This window comes from Mus caroli, chromosome 14 (genome assembly GCF_900094665.2).
Source record: "Mus caroli chromosome 14, CAROLI_EIJ_v1.1, whole genome shotgun sequence".
In the NCBI taxonomy this organism is placed as follows: domain Eukaryota; kingdom Metazoa; phylum Chordata; class Mammalia; order Rodentia; family Muridae; genus Mus; species Mus caroli.
This window is the reverse complement of record NC_034583.1, coordinates 5,413,622-5,434,545: the sequence shown is the minus strand read 5'-3', so window position 1 is coordinate 5,434,545 and position 20,924 is coordinate 5,413,622. Positions and strand designations below refer to the sequence as shown.

Here is a 20,924-nt window from a genome sequence, read left to right as displayed (position 1 = left end):
GTGGAGTATAGACCTAGAGAGAGATGGTGGAGTCTCTTGTCCTTGTGGAGTATAGACCTAGAGAGAGATGGTGGAGTCTCTTGTCCTTGTGGAGTGGAGTGAGGGGAACTAACAATACACTTTTAATATTTGAGACATTCAAAAACTCAAAATTAAGGTAACAAAATCTTTGATGGATATCATGTTTTTCAATGATGTTAGTATGTGATTCTGGTCTCTCGGGACCCTGATCCTGGCCATAACAGCCCATGTTGTAATGGGTACAGGCTACATGGTAGAATTGCCCTAGAGACGTCAGTATGCTTCAGGGCAGCATATGTGGCTTGAGAGATCTGAGTACCAGTGACCTACACTTCTGCTAGAAATGAAGCAAGACAATAACTTTGTTCTACACATTAATAAAGTCTCTGTAAGCGAATGCCATTTTATTGAGCACTTACTATGTGGCACTTGCTCTGGTGGGCACTGTGCATAAATTATCTCCTAATGCTCACGGCAACCTTATGAAGTTGGTACTGGCATTATCCCAAAGAGAGAACCAAAGGTCACAGAGTTAAGCAGTTAATTTGAGGCTATCCAGCTAACAAGTGGCCAAAACAAGCTGATACTGAATCTATGACTACAAGGTGTGAAAAGTCATTCATTCTGGGAGGCCTTTTAAGTAAAGACTTCAACATGAATCAGTGTTAGTTTAAAATGTGCTTTGGGAACCAAAGGTAGTTTCCTAAGTTTAAGTAGAATCACATTGCTTAGAGCTCCCCATATGTTGCTTCAAGGCTTATGCACACAATTCCAGGACCTACAGATCGTTTCTTCCACTGCACAGCTTTCCCAAATAGCTAACCCTCTGCCCCTGTGTTTTGTTATCTTTTAGGTCGAGAGACAGAGATTGAACAGTTGGGGGTGAGGTATAGTAATGATCGGTGGTGGCAGGGGCTGAGGCGAAGGCAGTGGTGGTACCAGCTTTGCTATCTACTAAGTATATGCATGAGTGTGTCACAAGCATTCCTTTAGTTACTCATCAGAAGAATCCTATAAAAGACAAATGAATCCCCACTTTCATCAGTAAACTGAGTCTCTAAGGATGAAAGTGCCCTTACTCAAGGTCTCGAGTTCAGATGTGTCTTAGGACCAGTACTCTTCAATACTGCACGCTAGAAAGCCATGAAGCCGCATCACCGAAAAAACCTGCAGCCCAGGATTTGGAAGGTTGAGGTGGGAAGATCACTTGAGCATGAGATTTGAGGTCAAACAGGACACTTTGAGAAGTATGACACAAATCATGGCTGTGAAGCTGGGTGGTGCAGGCATGTGGTTCTGGTTACTCACACTACACACAAGGTTGCAAATTGAGAGTCTGCTGGCGCGAAGGAGTGAGTTCCAGATCAGCCTGGTCCATTTGGTGAGAGCTTGTCTCATATATAAATTGGTAGTGGGTAGGAAAGAAGAGGAGGAAGAGGAGGCAGGCAATATCCTATTGGCCTTCTAGCCCCTTACCAAATAGAGCCTTGGACTCAGCTGCAGGTAGCCCATGGGTCAGAGCTGAAATGAATATCTTTTTGTGTTCCAGCCTTCCCCAAATGACTACATGGCAGATGTATTTTAAAAGAGTCCAGTCTACAGGCAATTTTCCTTCTCTGGCATGTGCTTAGGATTAAAGTAGCCTTGTTTGGGACGTTTCAAATCAGTAGCCCTAAATTAAGGGACAGCAGATCATGACTATATTCAAAATAGTGAGTGTTGTCAATTCCTAATTCTCCTTCCTCGGACCTAAAGCATATGTTACCACTAGTGCTCAGGTGTTAAAATAGTTCCAGTAGAGTTCTATATGTATGAAAGACAAAATAAAAATAGGGAAAACTCCAGCTGTTTTATACATTTTCTCTTTCAAAGAATCATTACAAATCTGCTGCTGCATTGGGATTGATATAAAACACAGCTCTGGCGAGATCTCTCCTCTGGGACCTGCTTTCCTAATTCATGTGCTATCCCCAGCTAGAGACTTGGAAAGGGATGCAGCCACTCACCTCTCATAACCCACAGATAGGGGAGACTGCATCTATTTCAGCACAGTTCCCATGCTGGAGATTCCCACTTCCTGTATGATACTGAAAAGTCGTTACCCATCTCTGGGCCTTTGTTTCCTCCTTTCCAATGGCTAGGAAGAGTCCCCTCACCCCCTAACATTTTAAAGTTCTAAAAGGCAATACCTACTTCTTTCTCCCTGATATCTAAATGCCTTTTGACGCCCATGCTGGAGAACCAAGTTAGCACTGGCTGGGCCTCATCTAAAAGTGCCTCTGATTCCATCTACTGAGCATAAGGTTTGGAAAGAACTCATTTTCTCCCTTTTGCCTCTTTGAATGTGTAGCCAATGGGGCATCATACATTTTTTTACACTTCTCCTGCTAGATGTGAGATTCAGGAGAAGATTGGATGTTGCAGGGTGTTCTTGCTTCTGGGATGGGAATGTGCTTCGAAGCATTGATCGCTTCTGTATGCGCACCCTCCCTCGCCTTCCTCAAGGTGCAGGACTGTTGACCTTTTTATCTGTATTTTTAATTCTTATTTATTTATTTTGCTATTTTAAAGCCATTTATGAGAGTGAGAACTTCCTATGTAAAATGGAAGGGGGTGCTATATTTTTTCCATGAAAGGTGGCACGTCTCTCAGTGAAGAGAAAAAGGCAGGATGCACCAGGCTTGCTGGCAGTGATAGAAGCCAGCGCCGGTTTGCCTGTTGTCACAGCCAAAGAAAAATGCCACCTCTGCCTAGAAGCCAGAGTGCCACACTTCCCTTTTGTGTCCCAGACATGTATCCATCACAGGGCTCTCAGCACGTATATTTGGACATGTAGTCACTTGAGCTGTTTGAAGGTCACCCTCCTACCTCTGGAAGGACAGATAAGGACAAATTATTCCTAGAGTAAAGCGGATTACATGTCAGATACAGAGAGTGAGTTTAAGTTTGAGGCCTAGGGGAACCCAGGAGAGCCCCTAGCTGCTGAAGCAGTTTAAAGCCACATGCTCACCTGTGATCCAATTCTTGTCCCAGAGCTGCTTAACAAACCCAGATGCAGTGGCAGCAAATGAAGAATCCAAAGGCAGGAGGTGCCAAAAACACCCTCCACACACAACCACCACTACCCCTCCCTAAAAGCAAAGTTTCAGAAAAAAAACGTTCTCACCCCTAGAGGGAAAACCTGTCCATGCCTGAAGCAGCTTGACCCTACCAATCAAATACCCTCTAGAGACTGAACTGCCCATCTCAGCAAGAAATCCCCACCCCCAGCCGCCTGCTCCCCGAGGAGGGACAGAAGGTTCTTACAACTGACAGTTTCTCCTCCATGATCTTTAAAAGAGCAGGAGCTGGCTGTGAGGCTGCACGCTGCCTCCGTTGGGGTAGCGTGGTCCCTGTTGCGGCTGGGCTCCAAGGAGAGCCATGCTTGGCTCTGATGAGGAAGGAGCCTAGATAAGAAAGATGCAAAGAGGGCTTCTATACGCCATGGCTGCGACTCTGTAGTTTCTTGCAAGGTGAAACTTGGCAGTTCTACCTTGCAAGTAAAACCCCAAATTAATTTTTTTTAAAGAAATTAAGTCAGAAACAAGGCTTCAGAAAAACTGTGAGTGTTAGGCATAAACTGATTTTGGATGATCTTTAGGTGAGAAAGGGTGGAGCTACCATCAGAAACATGTTTTTATTTATGCTTTTTGAATCCCCACTGGTGTGCGATGTGTGTGTGCCTGTGTGTGGTGGTGAGTGTGAGTGTATGCATCGCCTCCGTTCTCTGCCTTCTCTTTTATCTTCATCTTATTTTCTGCATCTTTCCTGTGCACAGTTCATATAGATGTCACACAAATAAGTGTATAGGTCCATCCACACCTTTTCATTTTATTTGTAAATTGTTTGGTATAAGCGGCAGAGCGTAATGAAACCTGGTGAAGTTTAAAAGATTAGATTTTTTTTCATACTGACACTTCATAACACTGTTCATATGTCTCTGAGTGAGATTTATGAATATATGAGCAGTACTGCAAAATTATACTGCACCAGAGACTTCCTGCACCACAGGGGTGGCAGTCTAAAGTGACACAGCTTCAAGCATTTTTCACAGACAAGAAGCAAAATTTAACCCCCATAAGGGGAAGTATGATTTCAACAGCTTGAAATGAGCTCATTTGTAGATAGTTTTTTTTCCCCTCTTATATTCCATATTTTTTTCTGCTAAGATTAAAACAGATTGCACAGCTAATGCAAGGGCACTTAAACGCTGCCCAGAACAGTTTGGCCCTTAAAGAGAAAGCCTCATTTGCTGTCCATATTAGGAATGCCCCAGTCAGACAAATGGTTATAAATTCCACCCCTCAGTTCCTTAGACTCTCCACCTGGTTCTCTGAATTGCACATGGGGGTGGGAGGGTCATTCTCAAAGGTTAGGTGACAACGAGGGCATCCCTGTCCCTCTTCTGGCCCTGGAGATAATGCATTAGGAAATGGACAGAGCCTCAAGTCACACCCTAGTGAAGTGGACCAGTTCAGACAAGAATCAGGAGCACAAGAGACAGTCTTCAGACATGGACCCCATGTATGCTGTGTGTAGTACAAGAGTCCCAGGTTCCATCCCCAGTCCACACTGCCCTAGTGTGGACTGAGCCAGCACCTCATTTGTGTGAGTGGACAGTCTCTGTGCTCTCCAGTTCTCTTTAACCTTCTTCTCTCCTCCAGAACCAAACAGGTGCTCAGATGGGACCTGTTCCCTCCCTGCCCTCTAGTTGCTCCATGACGCAGGGACTGGAGAACTCTTGTCTCTTTTTCAGCAATGGTACAACAGCTCCATGAACATCATCTGCACCTGGCTGACCGACAGGATGGACCTGCAGCTCCACATTTACCAGCTGAAAACCCTGATCAGGATGGTAAAGGTAAGAGGCCAATGGCGGCAGTCCGTCCTCTGGCGAGTAGCTAACTGAGACCCATGCCACTGGCCAGCTGCAGAATGTCCAGACCACACAAACCCCTGTCTGCATACACAACAGGATGATTTCTAAGACGGCATTGCAGTTAATTTCTGACTGAGACATTAACCAACGGCAAGCTTAGACTTTAAAGGGAGGGGTGGGCACTGGTATCTTTGTCTATAAAGGAAAACTATTGTATACGTTTGCCACACACAAAATGTCACGGAGACTCTTGTGCCTTCGAATTGCACTTTTGAAAGCTTGCTTTGGGCACCATTATGTTAACTGCATAAATCACCAATTTCATTTATGGTTTAATTAAATAAAATTTTGCCACAATTAATTTCATGGAAATATTTACCCCCAGCTATTTCTAAACATGCTCTGTGATCATTATCAGAATGCAAATCAATATTGTTCTCATAGTTAATTGAAGTGGTTTCTCTTACAATGCCTGTACACAATCAAACGTAAAGAATCACAAAGGTGAGATAACATACCCTGGGAGGAGCTCTTTCCCCTGTTCTTATGTGTGTGCTGTGGACTAATGATAATTATTTCAGCGTGAAATCGCAGTGGTTTACATGAAATAATAAGATCACAGAAGGGGGTAAATACGTTTTTTGATCATTTCAGTTTCCATTTGATGCCTCACCATAGAGCGTTTTTAAAAATGTTCATATGCAAAACTCCTATTCAACACACAGAAATCTCCATTAAAATATTTTACTAATAAGCATAGCTGAATTCTCTTAACAGTTTGCCAAAAATCTCCCCTACCCTGCTTCTAGGCCTCCTTTGGATTCGTCCCATCCCCCTGAAGGTGCTCCTATATCCCAGTGCTGACTAAAACCCAATTACCATTTCATTGTGTGTAATTAAGGAGTTATTATCATTTGCATTTGATCCCACAAAGCCTCCACCCAGCAGAAGGTTATAGCCAGTGTGTAGCTGCAGCTATTGTAAAAGAAATATCTGCACTTGAATGGCACACTCAGCTTAATTTTCTTGGTTTTTTTTTTTTTAAGTCAGTTTCTTAAGGCAAGTTCACTAAGCACTGCCAGCCCCTCTGAGTTCCTTTTCCTGGTATAAATATTTCCTTTCTTCTTTTCTTTTCCTAATGTGTGTAGCACATAGGAGATGATTTCTATTTGACCTTTATCTGACCAGGTAGACATAAAAAGAAAAACATCACAACTTAGTATTTTCAGGTTATCTTTTCATAACTGTTTTCATAACAGATCCGTGTCAAAAACTAGGAATATTTGAAGGTAAAAATATGTAAGAGAGGAGGCTTGATTTTTGCCATCTGCCAAAAAAAAACAAACATATCCGCAGTCCCGGGCCACAGAAAGAGTTTTCACTTTCTCCAGAATGATGCTCATCTTTACTACGTCCTCCCAGTGGGCTGAGCCAGAGTCCTCCAGCAACCACGCAGGGCAAATTCCCATGGGTTTCCAACTTTCTTTTCTGCCTCAATAGACACTCCATTCGTTCATTCATTCATTCATTCATACATACATACATTCCGCATCCAGAAAGCTGTACTCCTTCACCCGAACCTAGGTAGAGGTTAACTGAGCTCTCCTTAATACTAACAAGGGAAGGGTTCAAATCTGAGTACCATTCAAATCCAAGGGCTTCATAGAACCACACTGCATTCACTGATAAACTCCCCAGTCACTGTAACCTGTGACTTTAAAAGTGGATTGACCTATTGATCCTGTATCTGCATTAGAGGAGCTATTAAAAATACAGCTAATGTGATGTTGAGATACATTACCATTCTGCCCTCACCCCTTTATTAAGTTTCCTGTGTCAGCAGGTGAAAGAGAGTGGAGACTTAGCCTCTGGAATGATAGGCAGTGTGATGAAGAAGCTCATAGTTAGAAAGACCATAACAAAAACGAACTAGACAGAGCCAGATGCTTCTGCTCATGTTCAATTGGTGCCAAGGAGGCTCCAGGAAATAGTCCTTAGTTACCTAAGGAAATCCGAGAGAAATGGCCCAAAGGAACAAAGGGGCTTGTGATACTGCAATACCAAACTTTATTCTCAAAAAGGAGCCAGGTTTCTTCCCTGAGAACATAAAGTTGTGAACGAAATGGATACAGATATTTCCCAAGGAGATGAGGTCTGAGTCACATGCCTGCAACATATTGATGAGGCATTAGCGTTCCATCTTGTCCATCATCGTGGCTGCTTGTAATAGGTTTCATATACCAACATGCATATGTCTATCTTGTGGATGAGACAGAGGGACGTGGCTCACACAATTATAACAGGCAAAAATCCTAAAGATTAGACTGCAACAGAAATCACAAAATACCATAATCACTTGATTCATTCCTTATGTGTATGTTAGGGCCCTTTATCCTGTCGATCATATTGTTATAATAACCTAAGAGAAAGAAGTAGACCGGGGGAGGAGACAAACAACCATGGAACATTTCCCTTTGTGGAGCTGAATAAAACACAAGCTTCTGTTCTTTGCTTTGTCTCATCTAATACAGTTTATCCTGCCACGGTTTCTCATTTTCTGTCATTTGGTTGAGTCTCGGTTCTCAGTCCAAGAGAAATCTGAATGAAGCGGCTTTTACTTTTCGGTTCATAAAATGTGACACTTAACTGAAAGCCAGGACTCTCGCACTTGTGCTTGCTTTGCAGCCTCTCCCTCCTCACCTCAGGGATGAGATCATTCTTACCTCTTTATCTTTTGTTTCCATAGAAAACCTATAGAGATTTCCGATTGCAAGGGGTCCTGGATTCCACCTTAAATAGCAAGACCTATGAGACCATCCGAAACCGTCTCACTGTGGAGGAAGCTACAGCGTCAGTGAGTGAGGGTGGGGGCTTACAAGGTATCAGCATGAAGGACAGCGATGAGGAAGATGAAGAAGATGATTAGACCATTCTCTGGGTCCAAGAGTCCATTGGGATGGAGTCCTGTAATCAATGCATGTCTTTAGTCTGTTAGTTAACCCCATTAGGTAATTTTCTGTCAACCACCATCCCCATGAGATGTTTACCAATACAATTACCATTTTAGCTGCGTGGTACCAAGATTAGCAAATGGTTTCCTGATTTCTGTGTCTATATGTTTACAAGCAATATGGAACACCATTCTTAAACACTGTTCATGGAAAGAATACATAGTTCAGCTGCTAGGTGTGTCCCTTTTGTTAGCAGAACAAAATGATGCTTCATCCTGTACTACATATACACGGATTGGAAGTGAACATGGGAGCAAGTGTGTTTCCATGTCTCTGTTTCATGTATGTGGGTACCAGGTATTTAAATTAGTACATAAATTAATTTAAGTGCATAGAGCTGCTTGGTTTTGGTCTCCGTTTTATTCTTGTTTTATGAGAAGGGGGAAAGGCATGGTCCCAACAACCAACTTTAGCTTTTCTCATCCCCTAACACTAAAAGCAATGGACCACTTGTGTCCCAGCAAACCCAGCTTTGCATTTATCCATGTAGTTTAGTTCCCCCTACCAAAAAAGTTACATATCAATGAATTAATTATTTTCATTGTCATAGCAAGGGGGCCACGTGACCAGGACGTAGCATCAAGTAAGGTTCGGACCAACTGTCTTCTGTGAAAGTTTATCCTAGTAAATGTCACATTGTGCTTTTCTGTTTCACTAACTGTATATGTAAAAAAACTTATTGAAATGAAAACCCTAGACTACAAATGTATTTATAATAAGATATGGATATTTCCTTCAGTAGACTGTAACCATAACTTCAATTATTTTGTTCCACACTGTTTTTTATATCTGTCATGTACATTGCACTTTGATCTGTAACTGAGCGACCCTGGGGTCTGCTATAGAGCTGTTTCTTTCTGTGGAAAGTAGTGGATCCATCTTGCTTTTTGCCTTATATAAAAGCCTACAGTTGTAAAAGTGTGGGAAACTGTGGCTCCTCAATAAATAATTATTCAAATGTCCTAAGAATGTGTGTATGAGCCCATCTTCTTCCATCTCCTTTGAAAGTCCACTGAAGTATAAGAGGCAGGAAGAAATGGGGGGAGAGAGAGGGTAAGAGGGAATTTTCTAGAGCATTCTTGACACTGTTGTCCAAGAGAGACCGCCTAGAATTCCATTAATTCACATTCCACTAATTCAGGATCTGATGTTGGGCATATTATGCTTTGCATCTGAGGATAAATAAGGGTTTGCTAAGCAAGTGAGTAGTGTAAACGAGAGGAATGTTTCTCCTGTATGGAGAGAAGGCCAACAAACTGTTTTTAAGCACTACTTTAACAGCAGTGTTTGCATTCAAACAAAGTGTGTGCCAATTATATATGATTCTTATGTATTTGTTAAAGCCTTTTCCTTCAAGATTCTCTAAGACATGGAGTATTCTCCTCCATCCCCAGCTCCTGTCAACAATATAATCACCTGAGTTTGAAAGAAATTAAATGTGTCCCCTTGCTTTCTTTATTTGTGTCTGTCACAAATGAGGCCGACCTCTCTTTGGGACTAAGACTTAGAGGAAATGACTGCTTTTCCAAGGAAACCGGGTAGAATGATTGCCAGTTGTTCTCAACAGAGCAGCTCTCCAGAGGACACACTCCCACTGTTTACTTCTTCAGATCTGCAGGAACAAGGCCTTCCTGCTCTTGCCGAGTGTACAAGAACTCTCATTACTGACCAGTGAGGTGTTTTCCATAATTTACCTCACTTAAGTCTCTTAACAAATATGAGTTGAGCACTGTTGTTATCCTCATTATAAATGAAGAAATTAAGATCAAAGGGCATGTGGGCCAGATGTGGCAGATCACACATCTGATCCCAGCAATTGGGATTCAGAAGTAGGAAAACCAGGAGATCAAGGCCACCCTCAGCTCCACACTGAAATGAAGGCTATCCTAGGCAGCATGAGACCCTGCCGCAACATCACCCCACCCCAAAGAAGCACAAAGGACCAGCGAATTTACCCAAAGATACAGAGTTCGGTCAGTAGGAATAGGCAGGCCATGATTTCAGACAATGTTTTTGTTATATTCAGGATTGCAAAACTACAAAACATTTTATGAAAGAACTATTGACAAAGCTAAAATGTGAAAAGTAAAGAGGAAGTATCCTGGCATTTAAAACTAGGGGTGCAGGGGTGCTGCTAAGGATCACTGAAGAGGAACTGTGAATAGCACAGGGTATGAAGAGGGCTGGGCTAGAAAGGACTGTCCCTCCAAAGTCATGGGTCAAATGAAAAATAAAACTCCTTCTCAAAGAGCAGGAAGAACACTGTTAAAAGTGTCCCCCAGCTTAGCAGTGTAGAGAGAGGGTGTGGGGCAGAAAATGGCACAAGAAGAGACCAGACATAAAACACTAGCCAAGTTTAGCCCTCAGGTTACCCCTGCCACAAGCACAGATCAAGGGAAAGAGCTCCAGTGGGTTGAGTCCTCTCCTTCTCCTTTAAAACAAACACACAGAAGAAAATAAATCCTAAAATGCAGCTCAGTCATCTATCCCAGCATGAACACATTCACAAAACACATAGAAAGATTCAAGCAAGAAGTTGAAAGCACCTCACAGTCCATGACAAGACCCTGACCCACTGCCACCCTCCACCTCTCACTGACCAAAGGGGACCCACCCTGATTCCTAATGTGCAGAAAGACTTTTCTATTCTAACCTTTTATGGAATCACAGGCAGAGGACACATTTGCTCACATATAGACCTTCCATTGCTGAGATAGCTGTGGGTCATTTTATCACCACATGGCATTCTGATATATGAATATGCCACAATGGATTTATCCATGTCAAACTGTCATTTTTCCATGGAGGGTGGTCCTAAGGATTGCTGCTGTAAAGTCCATTACATAGCCTCTGGGGTAGTTGTTGGGCCACAGGGCAAACATATGCTTATTTTTGAAAGAGGCTTCGAGCTTTCACCCCCACCAACAGTGTGTCAATATCCCTATCCTTCTCCTTGGCAAGGCTAAGTATATCAGTATATGATCCTTCAACATTCTGTTGAGTGAGGTTTAGTGGTTCAAAACACTGGCTTATAAAAATGGAGTTGATTTATTGGTGATTTAGTTAGCCTCTTTCATGCAGTGTAAGTTTGAGTCTTTCCTTTTATAAAAGGTGAAAATTCTAGAATCAAGTGAAGGCTGTGGAGATAAAGGAGATGTCAAGGAGTGATTAAGTTGATGGAAAAGCAGTCCTTCTCCTACCACAATACACACAGCATGAGCCCACTCTGCTCATTCCCACTGCTGAAACCACCTCAACTCTAACCCATTTCCTCTTATCAGTTGGGGGAATCTTTGGAAAAGGCAAGTGTGGTCTGGGACCTCCCCTATTTAAAGTTCCCAATCACCTCCGACCTTCTTCTCAGAACTCAAACCCCTTAAAGTAGCACACAAAGCCACATCAGAGGGAGCCTCTCCCACAGCCTGTTAGCCCTGCTACTCTCTGGGATGGCCCACCCTTGCCACCTCTCACTGCCACTCTGAACCTTCTTCCCACCCAGGCTCCCACCCAGTGATGTTTCTTCTCATCGTTCAACCCTCAGCTAAATTAGAGCTTCCCAAGAAAGCCTTTCCAAACTCATCTCCAGTGTGAATCCTTACTGCGGCTCTTCACCCTCTGCTGCTCTCTCCTGGTAGTGCCCTGGCTACTCCTGAGTAGGTTATATACCTTCCTGTGTGTCTCCTAGCTTCTCCACTTCTGGAAGATTTGTCTGTACCAGATTCCCTACTCTAGCTCCAGTGACACTGTAAGCAGAGACTATTGAACAAAGCGGGAAAGGATACAGATAGAGAGGACCTGCTTGCTCTTCTCTTAGAATCCTTGGGTGGTAGGAATCTTCCAATGCTTCTTTTGAGTAAATAGTTCAAGACTCAGAGGAGGGAGAAGGAAACTGAGGCTCATAGAAGAGGTACAGCTTGAAGAGCAGTTTGGGGGTGGGCAGGAGAAGACACAGCTAGGGAGCAGGGTAATAAGCCAATGGACGGTTGTTCTACAGAGATGAGCTCCCAGAACTCATGGCGAACTCATGGCTGCCACTCAGCAAATACCTGTTTAGTCAAAGCATTAAGAGCCTTGCTCCCAGCCCTGACTAGGACATCTGTATAGCACCATATTTCCCACATTACTCAAGGAACACACCAAAGGCGGGAATAGAAACATTGCATGGGATAGAGGTCAGGGGTGACTGCTGTGAAATATTGTCTTCTGAACATGGCATGGCTATTGCCCTCAGGAACTCAAGTAGGTATGGTTGCATGCTTAAGACTTACACAAGATCAAGCCAGTCAACACTCCACTGTGAACAGGAGAGGGGTGCACAAGATCCTACCTCTGATCAAGGAGCTTTTCAAAGTCTATAGCTGCTTCTGGAGGAAAAGTCCATTTTCTTCAGTGTTTTGGTCCATGGTAGGTTTCCTGTGCTCCAGTAGATGGCCCTACATCCATGTGCATATAGACAGCATTATATTAACTCCATGTGCTATAAAGGAAGAAGATAAAGAGGAGAAGGAGGAGGAGAGAATAAAAACCGGCCAAGAAAGAAGACATGGAAATTTGGAAATAGGGTGTGACTGGGTTCTGGAATGAGTTAGAGGAGGAGAATGGAAGATGGATATGGTCTAAACACAATGTTTTCATGAAATTACCAAAAAGTGTATAATTTTTAAAATATGCTTAATGGTTTAAGGGCTCCTGCCTCATGGAAAGGTGTATGTAGGAGCTTGGGATGCACTGTGTTGAGAAGAGGAGATTAAGGTGTTTAGCATCCTTTAATTTGGATTTGTTGATCTAGGTCACCAACAGCTAAGCAGTGCTTTTAATTTTTTTCACACTTATGTTTATAAAATAGAGGACTAGAGAGATAACCCAATCTGTAAAGTCCTTGCCTTGCACATGCAATGAACTGGAGTACACTCCCAACACCAGGTATGATGGCACATTCTTATAATGCCAGTGCTAGGGGTGGGGGTAGAAATAGGTCAGTCCTTGGGACTTACTGGCCAAACAAGTTAACCTCAAAGCCAGTGAAAGACCTTAAGTCAGAAAACAAGGTGGGGACTGAGAAGATCATCATTAAACCACTCTCCATGTGAAAATGAAAGTGAAGTTTCTCATTCAGGTGGAAATTCTGGTGTTCTCAAGATGTGCAAGGGGACACAGAGCAAGTTGGCTGGCAAGACTAGGGATATTACTGAGTTCCATATCCAATTGAGAGGCCTTGCCTCAATAAATAATATGAAAGAGATCAAGGAAGACTCAACATCAATTGTGGTCCAATACACACACACACACACACACACACACACACACACACTCATATACACACACTCGCACAGAGACACACATATGAGACCACATGTGTGAATATACATACCACATATACATACACTTAAGACAAAAAAAAAAAAACCACAATAACAAATACAAAGTAGATGGCACATAAGAAAACAATGGGCTCTACATGCACTCACACACACAAATATGAGTGCACATACAAACACACACATACATACACAAGGGGGGAGAGAGAGAGAGAGAGAGAGAGAGAGAGAGAGAGCAAATAGAACAGAATTACATGAAGAAAAAAATCAGTCTTATCCCCACCAGCCTCTTTCCCTAAAGTAGCCATTGCTAACAGATGGTCAAATACTCTCCCAAATATGTCTACATTATACAAGTATATTAGATATATATATTTGACACATATGACATAGATTTATATAAATGTTAATCATCCTAAGTTTTCAATTTTGTAAAACACATTTTTCACTTGTCTTTATAGACTCCTCAGCATGCCTACCCATATAGACTTTCTATAGACTTTGCTAACAGGTGGACTGCATTTAAGGAGACTTTCTGGTCAAAGAAGAGACAGGATCCAAGTAAGGCAAAATGAAAATAAGATTAGAATGGATCAAAACACAGTGGAGGAAATGAGCCATCTGCGGGAGTGACCCAAGAAACTGTTGGAAAATGTGTGACTAAAGAATTTGTGAAATACCCCAAAGCCAATCACAGTCTAACTGCGGGATTACAGTTGTCTGTTTATGTGTCTGTCTCTGCTAGACTGCCAACTACTTGAGGTCAGGGACTGTGTGTGCTAGTTGGGTGCCTAGAATTCAGTAGGCAATCAATACATGCTGATTGAATTGAAGGAACAAACATCAGACCTAAGTATGATCATGACCCTAAAAGCATAAATGTATTGTCATCGGTTTTTTTTTTGGTGTGTGACATATGTATATGTGTTATGTGTGCATGTATGTGTGCCCCACAGCTCCTGATGTGGGTTCTTGACTTCTACCTTGTTTGAGACAGGATTTCTGTGTTGTTCGCTCATCATAGTATATGACAGGTTAACTTACCAATAGGTCGCCAGGAGTTCTTCTATCTCTGCATCCTATGTTTCTTTAGAAGCACTGGGATTACAGACATGAGCTGCTGTGACTGGCTTTTTGCGAGTCCTAGCAGTGCAAGCTCAGACTCTCATGTTTGTATAGCAAGCATTTTACCCACTGAGACGTCTTCCCAGGACCATGGTCTTTTTGTTTTCTTTAAGTATTATGGTAGAAGACAGAAAACTATACATTTCACCACAAATGTGACTTGAATTTCCCATGAAGGATTGAACAACCATGCTGTCGGAGTTTGTGTTTCTAGATGAATTTTATAAAGTCCACCAAACAACCAGAGTTATATCATTACTACTTAAATACAAAGTTTAATAAGTTGATTTCTTTTGAATGAGACCCAAAATAAGTGTGTTCCTTGTGGCTAGCTTCCACCAAATACATGATTAGCAAATCTGAAATGAAATCAAATTATGCATATTTTTGCAATACTTGTTAAACAATTTTTCAAAATAAATATTCATCTTTTATTCAAGGTTGTTTTGCTCCTTCATCTAAATACTAAAATTATCATTTGTTTTCCTTTTAGTGAAATCATGCATTTCATCCATAGTTATAAATCTGCTTTTGTTATAACTAAGCAAAACATGCGAACAGGGGTGGCTGGGGTGCCGTCTGTCGGCAGAGTTCTCTACCCTAATGACAGTACATTGAAGCTCAAAGGAAAACACTGAACAAAAAATTAATCACAGCCATCAGCTAGCAAGGGGATAAAACAATGACTATTAGTTACAGGATGCCAAAGGAACAGAGTGCAAAGGCACAGTCCAGCAGGAGCACAGAGAAACTGTCTTAGCTCCTATAATGATGATGGGAGGGCAAGACAGTTGCAATCACGATTAGCTTGGTGTTTTTCTGCCTGTCCATCAGAGAGAAACTGTCTATGCTTTCTAGGTGAGGAGCAAGATGGAAAAAAGTAAGCACCATTCTGCTTAGAGCAGGAAGGGGTGTCTGAGACCGGGCCCACTTCAGAAGCAGGGCTTGGGGGTTGCAAATATATTTAATGGAAAAGGCAAAGGCAAAAAATACAATGGTAAACACTGGTGCTTTTTGGAGCAAATGGAAGCCCTATTCATGAGCAAGGTAAGGCTGTATCACAAATCCTAGTGTTGCTACATTATTGTGAAAGAGACAGCTGGACTATGCCCCTTACCTCATCTCCTCAGATATGTCTTGGAACCCACCTTTGAACATCACAAGTTCCCCTTTAGTATTTCTGGCTCAAATATCAGTTGTTAGGTCTGGATTAAAATTAAAAAGCAATCAGCAAGATAGACTAACATAACATGTCATGAGACAAGTGAGCACTCGGAACCCTCAAACCTTCCACTAAGCAATCTCTGGTTCTGCAATGTACTGGAAATGAATCTCTATGTAGTTTATGACAGGGCGAGGCAATATCCAAAGCTCAAAGTGCTAAGATCATTCTGATCAAAGAATTCTGGAGAAATGAAGGGCAACTCTCAGTTCCCAAATCCAGAAAATGGGTTTCTTTCTGCATTGTTAGCCACTGAAACCATCTCTGACCCATTTGTTCTCCTCCTAGGAGTCAAATCAATTCCTTATATCTTCTTCATTATAATACAAAATGTTGTGCAGTTTTAAGAACTCTGAAACTGGAATTTGCCCATGTACTGTAAGGCAACACTGGCATCTACTGTCTGCCACCCCTTAATCTATGTGGCAAAGTTAATGTGCGCAGTCTTAGGCTCCCTTTAAAATATATATTTAAAATATTTTAGAAGGATGTGCCTGTTCCAGGGAAGATATTTCTTAAAGTGAACTGAGGTCAGAAGCAGAAGACACACATCTATTCTTCACCTCTGAGAAGAGGCGGGGCCTGGAGAAACCACTCCATTTAAATAGTGAAGTAAAGATGGAAGACTCTCCAGGATGTGTAGAGCATTGGGTAGCAGGTGTAGATAGGGTTAATTAGAAGAAGGTTAAGTTCCCAGGGTATAGAGATAGGGAGAAGCCTCAGTTGACAGCAGTACTTGCCCTGAAAGCACAACAACTGGAATTGGATTCTGGGAACCCAGAATAGAAAGTCAGGCTTTGTGCCATGCATTTGTAATCCCAGTACTGGGGAAGTTGAGACAGGGGGATCCTAGTGCTGGCAAGGTAGCTTGGCCTAATCTTGGAGGATAGGCCAAGTGAAAGGTCCTGCCTCAACAAACAAAAAACAAACAACAGCAATCCTCCCAAGGTGGCTAGTACTTGAAAGGGGATGTCTTGGTTGGTTCTAAGCCAACCTAACACCAAGTCATCAGAGATGAGGGATCCTCAACTGAGAAAATGCCTCCCTAAGATGGGCTATAGAGCAAGCCTGTGGGGGTATTTTCTTAATTAGTTATTGATGCAGGGAGAGGGGGACTCCGCCTATTATGGGAAGTGTTATCCCTGGGTTCATGGTTCTGGCTTCTGTAAGAAAGCAGGCTGAAACAAGCCATGATGAGTAAACCAGCAAGCAGTACTGATCCATGGCCTCTTCATCAGCTCCTGCCTCCAGGTTCCTGCCCTACTTGCGTTCCTGTCCTGGCTTCCTTCAATGATATGGAGGATATTTAAGCCAAATAAACCCTTTCCTCCGCAAAACTGGTCATGGTGTTCCATCACAGTGAGAGTAACCCAAACTAAGACAGGGAACAACTATGGAGATCGTTCTGCCAACTCCACGTGCATGCCCGTGTGCATGTGCGCATGCGTATGCACACATACATGCTCCTGCGCGCAGAGATAATAAGATCTAGATTTCACTTAATTGACAGTAGGATGGCCTTGTAAAAATCGCTTCATGTTTAGTTCTCAGTTTCCTCATCTATCAAAAAGAATTAACGAGAATCATGCCCTATGTGTTGTCTGTGTTGGAAAAAGGCTCAGCAGTTACGAGTATTCACAGCGCTTGCAGCGGACCAGAGTTCTGATCTCAGCAGACATATCCAGCAGCTCACAGCCACCTATAACTCCAGCTCCAGGAGTTCCAAAGCCTATCTTCTGTCTTCAGTGGGCATCCATACTCATGTGCCCACACGTATGCAAGCACACACGCACATACTCACACACACACACACACACACACACACACACAATTTTTGAAAAACTCCCAAACAATACTTGTGTTACCACTGAAGACATATCTTTCCCAGCCAGTAACTGCTGTAGCTTACCTGGTTCACACCTGGGTAAGACCACTGATTCGCTTTCCTCCCTCAGCAGCATGCATAGAACCCTCCAGTACTGAGCAGAGAGGTTAGTGTCAGCTTGATTTCTCTGTGTCCTGTGACTCGGGTATGTGGTGTGTGGTGACTTCAGCAATGGGGTCTTGCCATTAACTTCTGGAGGGTAAAAAAGAGCAATGCCAATGCCTGTAATGTTTGGGATGGGCCTATAAGACCCCCTGACCAACAGCTGAAAAAGAGGTAACCCCCACCCAACTCTAGATTTAATGGGTTGTTTGGTTTTGGTTTTTTTTTTGGTTAAGTAGTTTATAATGTCTGGGGAATATATTATTTTTCTCTCTCCTCCTATTATAGGGTAACATCATTTAAACTTCTTTTATATATGTATAAGAATCTTTTACAGTAGCAGACTACATATGGCTTATTCAAAGGTCTTTAGTGTTAATTATCCCTCCCCTTACCCTCTCCTATCCTCTTCCCTCCCCTCCCTCACCTGATTTTACATGCCCCATTACTTTCCTTTCCATCTTTCCATCACCCTCTTCCCTTGCAGTCCCTCCAAAAGCTCTGGTAGTTTCCTGACCTCTGTGGGTATCCCAACCTGAGCACATATATGTAAAGATTCAAAGCCAGCATCTGAGCATGAGACAGAACATGTACCGTTCATCTTTCCAGGTCTGGGTTAGCTCACTCATCCACTTACCTACAAACCCATAATGTCTGCTTTCTTTACAGCTGGATAATATTCCATTCTGCATGTAGCACATTTTTATCATCCACTCATCATTGCATAGACATTTAGACTGTTTCTATTTCCTGGCTATTATGACTAGAGCAGCACTGGCTATAGATGAGCATAGTCTGTAGAAGGATATAGAATCCTTGGGAGCATGACCAGGAGTGATATAGTTGTATCACCTGCTAGCTCTATTTCTAGCTCTTGATGAACCTCCACAGTGATTTCCATAGATACTGCACCAGTCTGCACTTTCACCATTGGTAACTAAGTGTTCTCCTTCCAACAAATCCAAGGCATCTTGTTGATAACTGTATTTTTTGTCATAGCCACTCTGACTTGAGTAACCAACCACTTTTCTGATTGGATTTAGCTCTGTAAGATAGAATTCATGCCTGTACTAACTTGGCCAAAAATTGGCATCTGGCTAGGATATAGACCCTATGGGAGAAACTGATACTGTTACTCTACTAAGTGGACAAAATATTAAACATTCCCCCTAAGTTCTTGTCTTTATACCCACAGGTCAGTGTGCACCATAAAATATTCCTTTTGCAGTAGATGGCAATTAGAACAAAGACTCAGAACTGATCAACAAACAGAGAATAAGGAATGGTGGCATGCACCTCTAAAGGAGATGTGTTCCATCCTGTGGAGTCTGAATGAGAATCACCCTCAGAGGCTCATATATTTGAATAGTTAGTCCCAAGCTTGGAGAACTGTTTGGGAAGGATTAGGAGTTGTAACCGTGTTTGAGGGAGGCGTGTTACTGGCAGCAGGCACTGTGGTTTTGGAAGACTAGCACAATTTCCTGTGTGCCCTCTCCGCCTCCTACTTATGAAGCTACTGTGAGCTCTCAGCTGCTGTTCCTGCACCATGCCTGCTTGCCTGCCTGCCTGCCTGCCTGCCTGCCTGTCTGCCTGCCATGCTGCCTGCCATGCTCCCTGCCATGATGGTATGGACTTCTAGTCCTCTGGAACTGTAAAAGTGTCAAATAAACTCTTCCTTCTATAAATTGCCTTGGTCATAGTGTTCTATTACAGCAATAGAAAAACAACTAAGATACATTCTTCTCACCAAAGGTGCAGGTATTGTTGCCAAAGAAGGGTGGAAAGACTGGAAAAGCCAAAAGCAGTGGTTGCCAGCAGAGAAGCAGTATTTGCTATACATGACAGTACAGTAGCATTCATGAACTCACAACAGCTAGAACTGCATACACGAGGCCTCCACAAGATCGAGCCGATCCAAATCCCAGCACAGAGAGCAGGGGGGCAGGAGGTCATGAATTTCCACCTCTAGCTGAGGAGCTATTGGTAGACGGTGGCTCCTACAGGGTGGAAAGTCAGCTTTCTTCAGGAATGTGGTTTCTAAAAAGCTTCCCAGGGTCCAGTAAATGGTCCTATACCCATGTGCAATCGAGCAGTATTAGGGAGATTCAGTGAGTGTTTAAATAAAAAAGTACATTGAGTCGGGAAGGAAAAGTGGTGGGAGGGACAAAAAAGGAATTACAGGAATTTAGGAACCACAGAGAGGGCAACGTCATGACCAACTGAAGGTAAGTGATATTAAGTTACAAGGACAAAATCTGTGAACAAGAGAGAATACACTTTTCAGAGTCTGCCTCCCAGAGGAGGAGAGAGAAGGAAATCTATATCCAAGTCTTTTCCACCATTGCTTGAAGAGAGCAGGGTGGGTGAAATGGAAGTACAGGGCCCTTCTGGCTTGTGAGGCAGATGGATAACCACACCCCAAATGACTAACCACAAGAACAGCAGTGCAAGGCCAGTCAGGATAGGCAGGACGCTGTCATACCCATTCACTCTTATACAGCCCAGGACAGAGTCGATGCTCAGTGTCCTTCTGAGGACAGCCAGAGAAATATCATCGTTTCTCCTTCAACTAAACCTGAAAGCTTCTTTAGAGTTGTAAAATAATAAATTATGGCCTTTAAAACAATGGAATATAATAGAGCCAGATAAAAAACAAGTTTTAAGTCACCAGGGCAATTTAGTAAGACTATGTCTCAAAAAAAAAAAAAAAAATTAGCACAGAGGTCACCGGTGCCGGTGTCTTCCCCACGTGCGTAGTGAACTAAGGGCATCATGATTTAGAGATGGGGGCTCGCGTGACCCGCGCCTTAAGGAACTTCAACGTGGAGAAGCGAGCAGAGCGGGAGATCATCAAGAGGAAGCCCTCCATGGCACCCAAGCACCCTTCTACCCGCGACCTCCTGCAGGCGCACCTGAGTCAGTATCCAGAAATCGAAGGAGTTGTTTCTAAAAAAGATAACAAGCTGCTGTCATTGCTAAGAGATGTATATGTCGATTCCAAAGATCCAGTGCCTGCCTTGCCCGTAAAAGTTGAACCACGACAAGAACCAAAGGAATTCAGACTGCCGATAGGAAATCACTTTGATAAGAATATCACGGACATTCCCAAAGGCAAGATTACTGTTGTAGAGGCATTGACCTTTCTCAATAACCATAAACTCTCTCCAGAAACATGGACTGCTGAGAAAATCGCCCAAGAGTACTATTTAGAACTGAAGGATGTAAATTCCCTTCTCAAATATTTTGTTACTTTTGAAGTCAAAATCTTACCTCCAGAAGACAGGAAAGCAATACAATCAAAATGAAGAAAATCACGAAACAA

At 42.7% G+C, this 20,924-nt stretch overlaps 2 protein-coding genes across 26 annotated transcripts in view; both read left to right on the top strand.

Annotated features, from left to right (window-relative positions):
- Cadps (calcium dependent secretion activator) overlaps nucleotides 1-9,146 on the top strand; it is a 442,533-nt gene extending 433,387 nt beyond the window's left edge. For 14 of the 25 annotated variants that reach the window (XM_021182629.2, XM_029468979.1, XM_021182622.2 and 11 more), the window contains 2 exons: nucleotides 4,817-4,921; nucleotides 7,686-9,143. In XM_021182629.2, coding sequence (XP_021038288.1) covers nucleotides 4,817-4,921; nucleotides 7,686-7,865 — 285 coding nt within the window. In that variant the 3' untranslated portion in view covers nucleotides 7,866-9,143. Of the gene's footprint in view, nucleotides 1-4,816; nucleotides 4,922-7,685 lie in introns of all 25 variants that reach the window. The other 11 variants (XM_029468964.1, XM_029468977.1, XM_029468975.1 and 8 more) reach the window with 5 other exon arrangements.
- An 11,206-nt stretch (nucleotides 9,147-20,352) lies between these two features.
- LOC110309911 (NADH dehydrogenase [ubiquinone] 1 alpha subcomplex assembly factor 4) lies at nucleotides 20,353-20,917 on the top strand. The gene has a single exon (XM_021182668.2). The coding sequence runs from the start codon at nucleotides 20,386-20,388 to the stop codon at nucleotides 20,905-20,907; it is 522 nt and encodes a 173-aa protein (XP_021038327.1). The 5' UTR covers nucleotides 20,353-20,385; the 3' UTR covers nucleotides 20,908-20,917.
- The last annotated feature ends 7 nt before the right edge of the window (nucleotides 20,918-20,924 follow it).

Excerpts from the sequence above, each read along its gene's own strand:
- LOC110309911 (XM_021182668.2), top strand. The coding sequence starts at position 20,386 with ATGGGGGCTCGCGTGACCCGCGCCTTAAGGAACTTCAACGTGGAGAAG.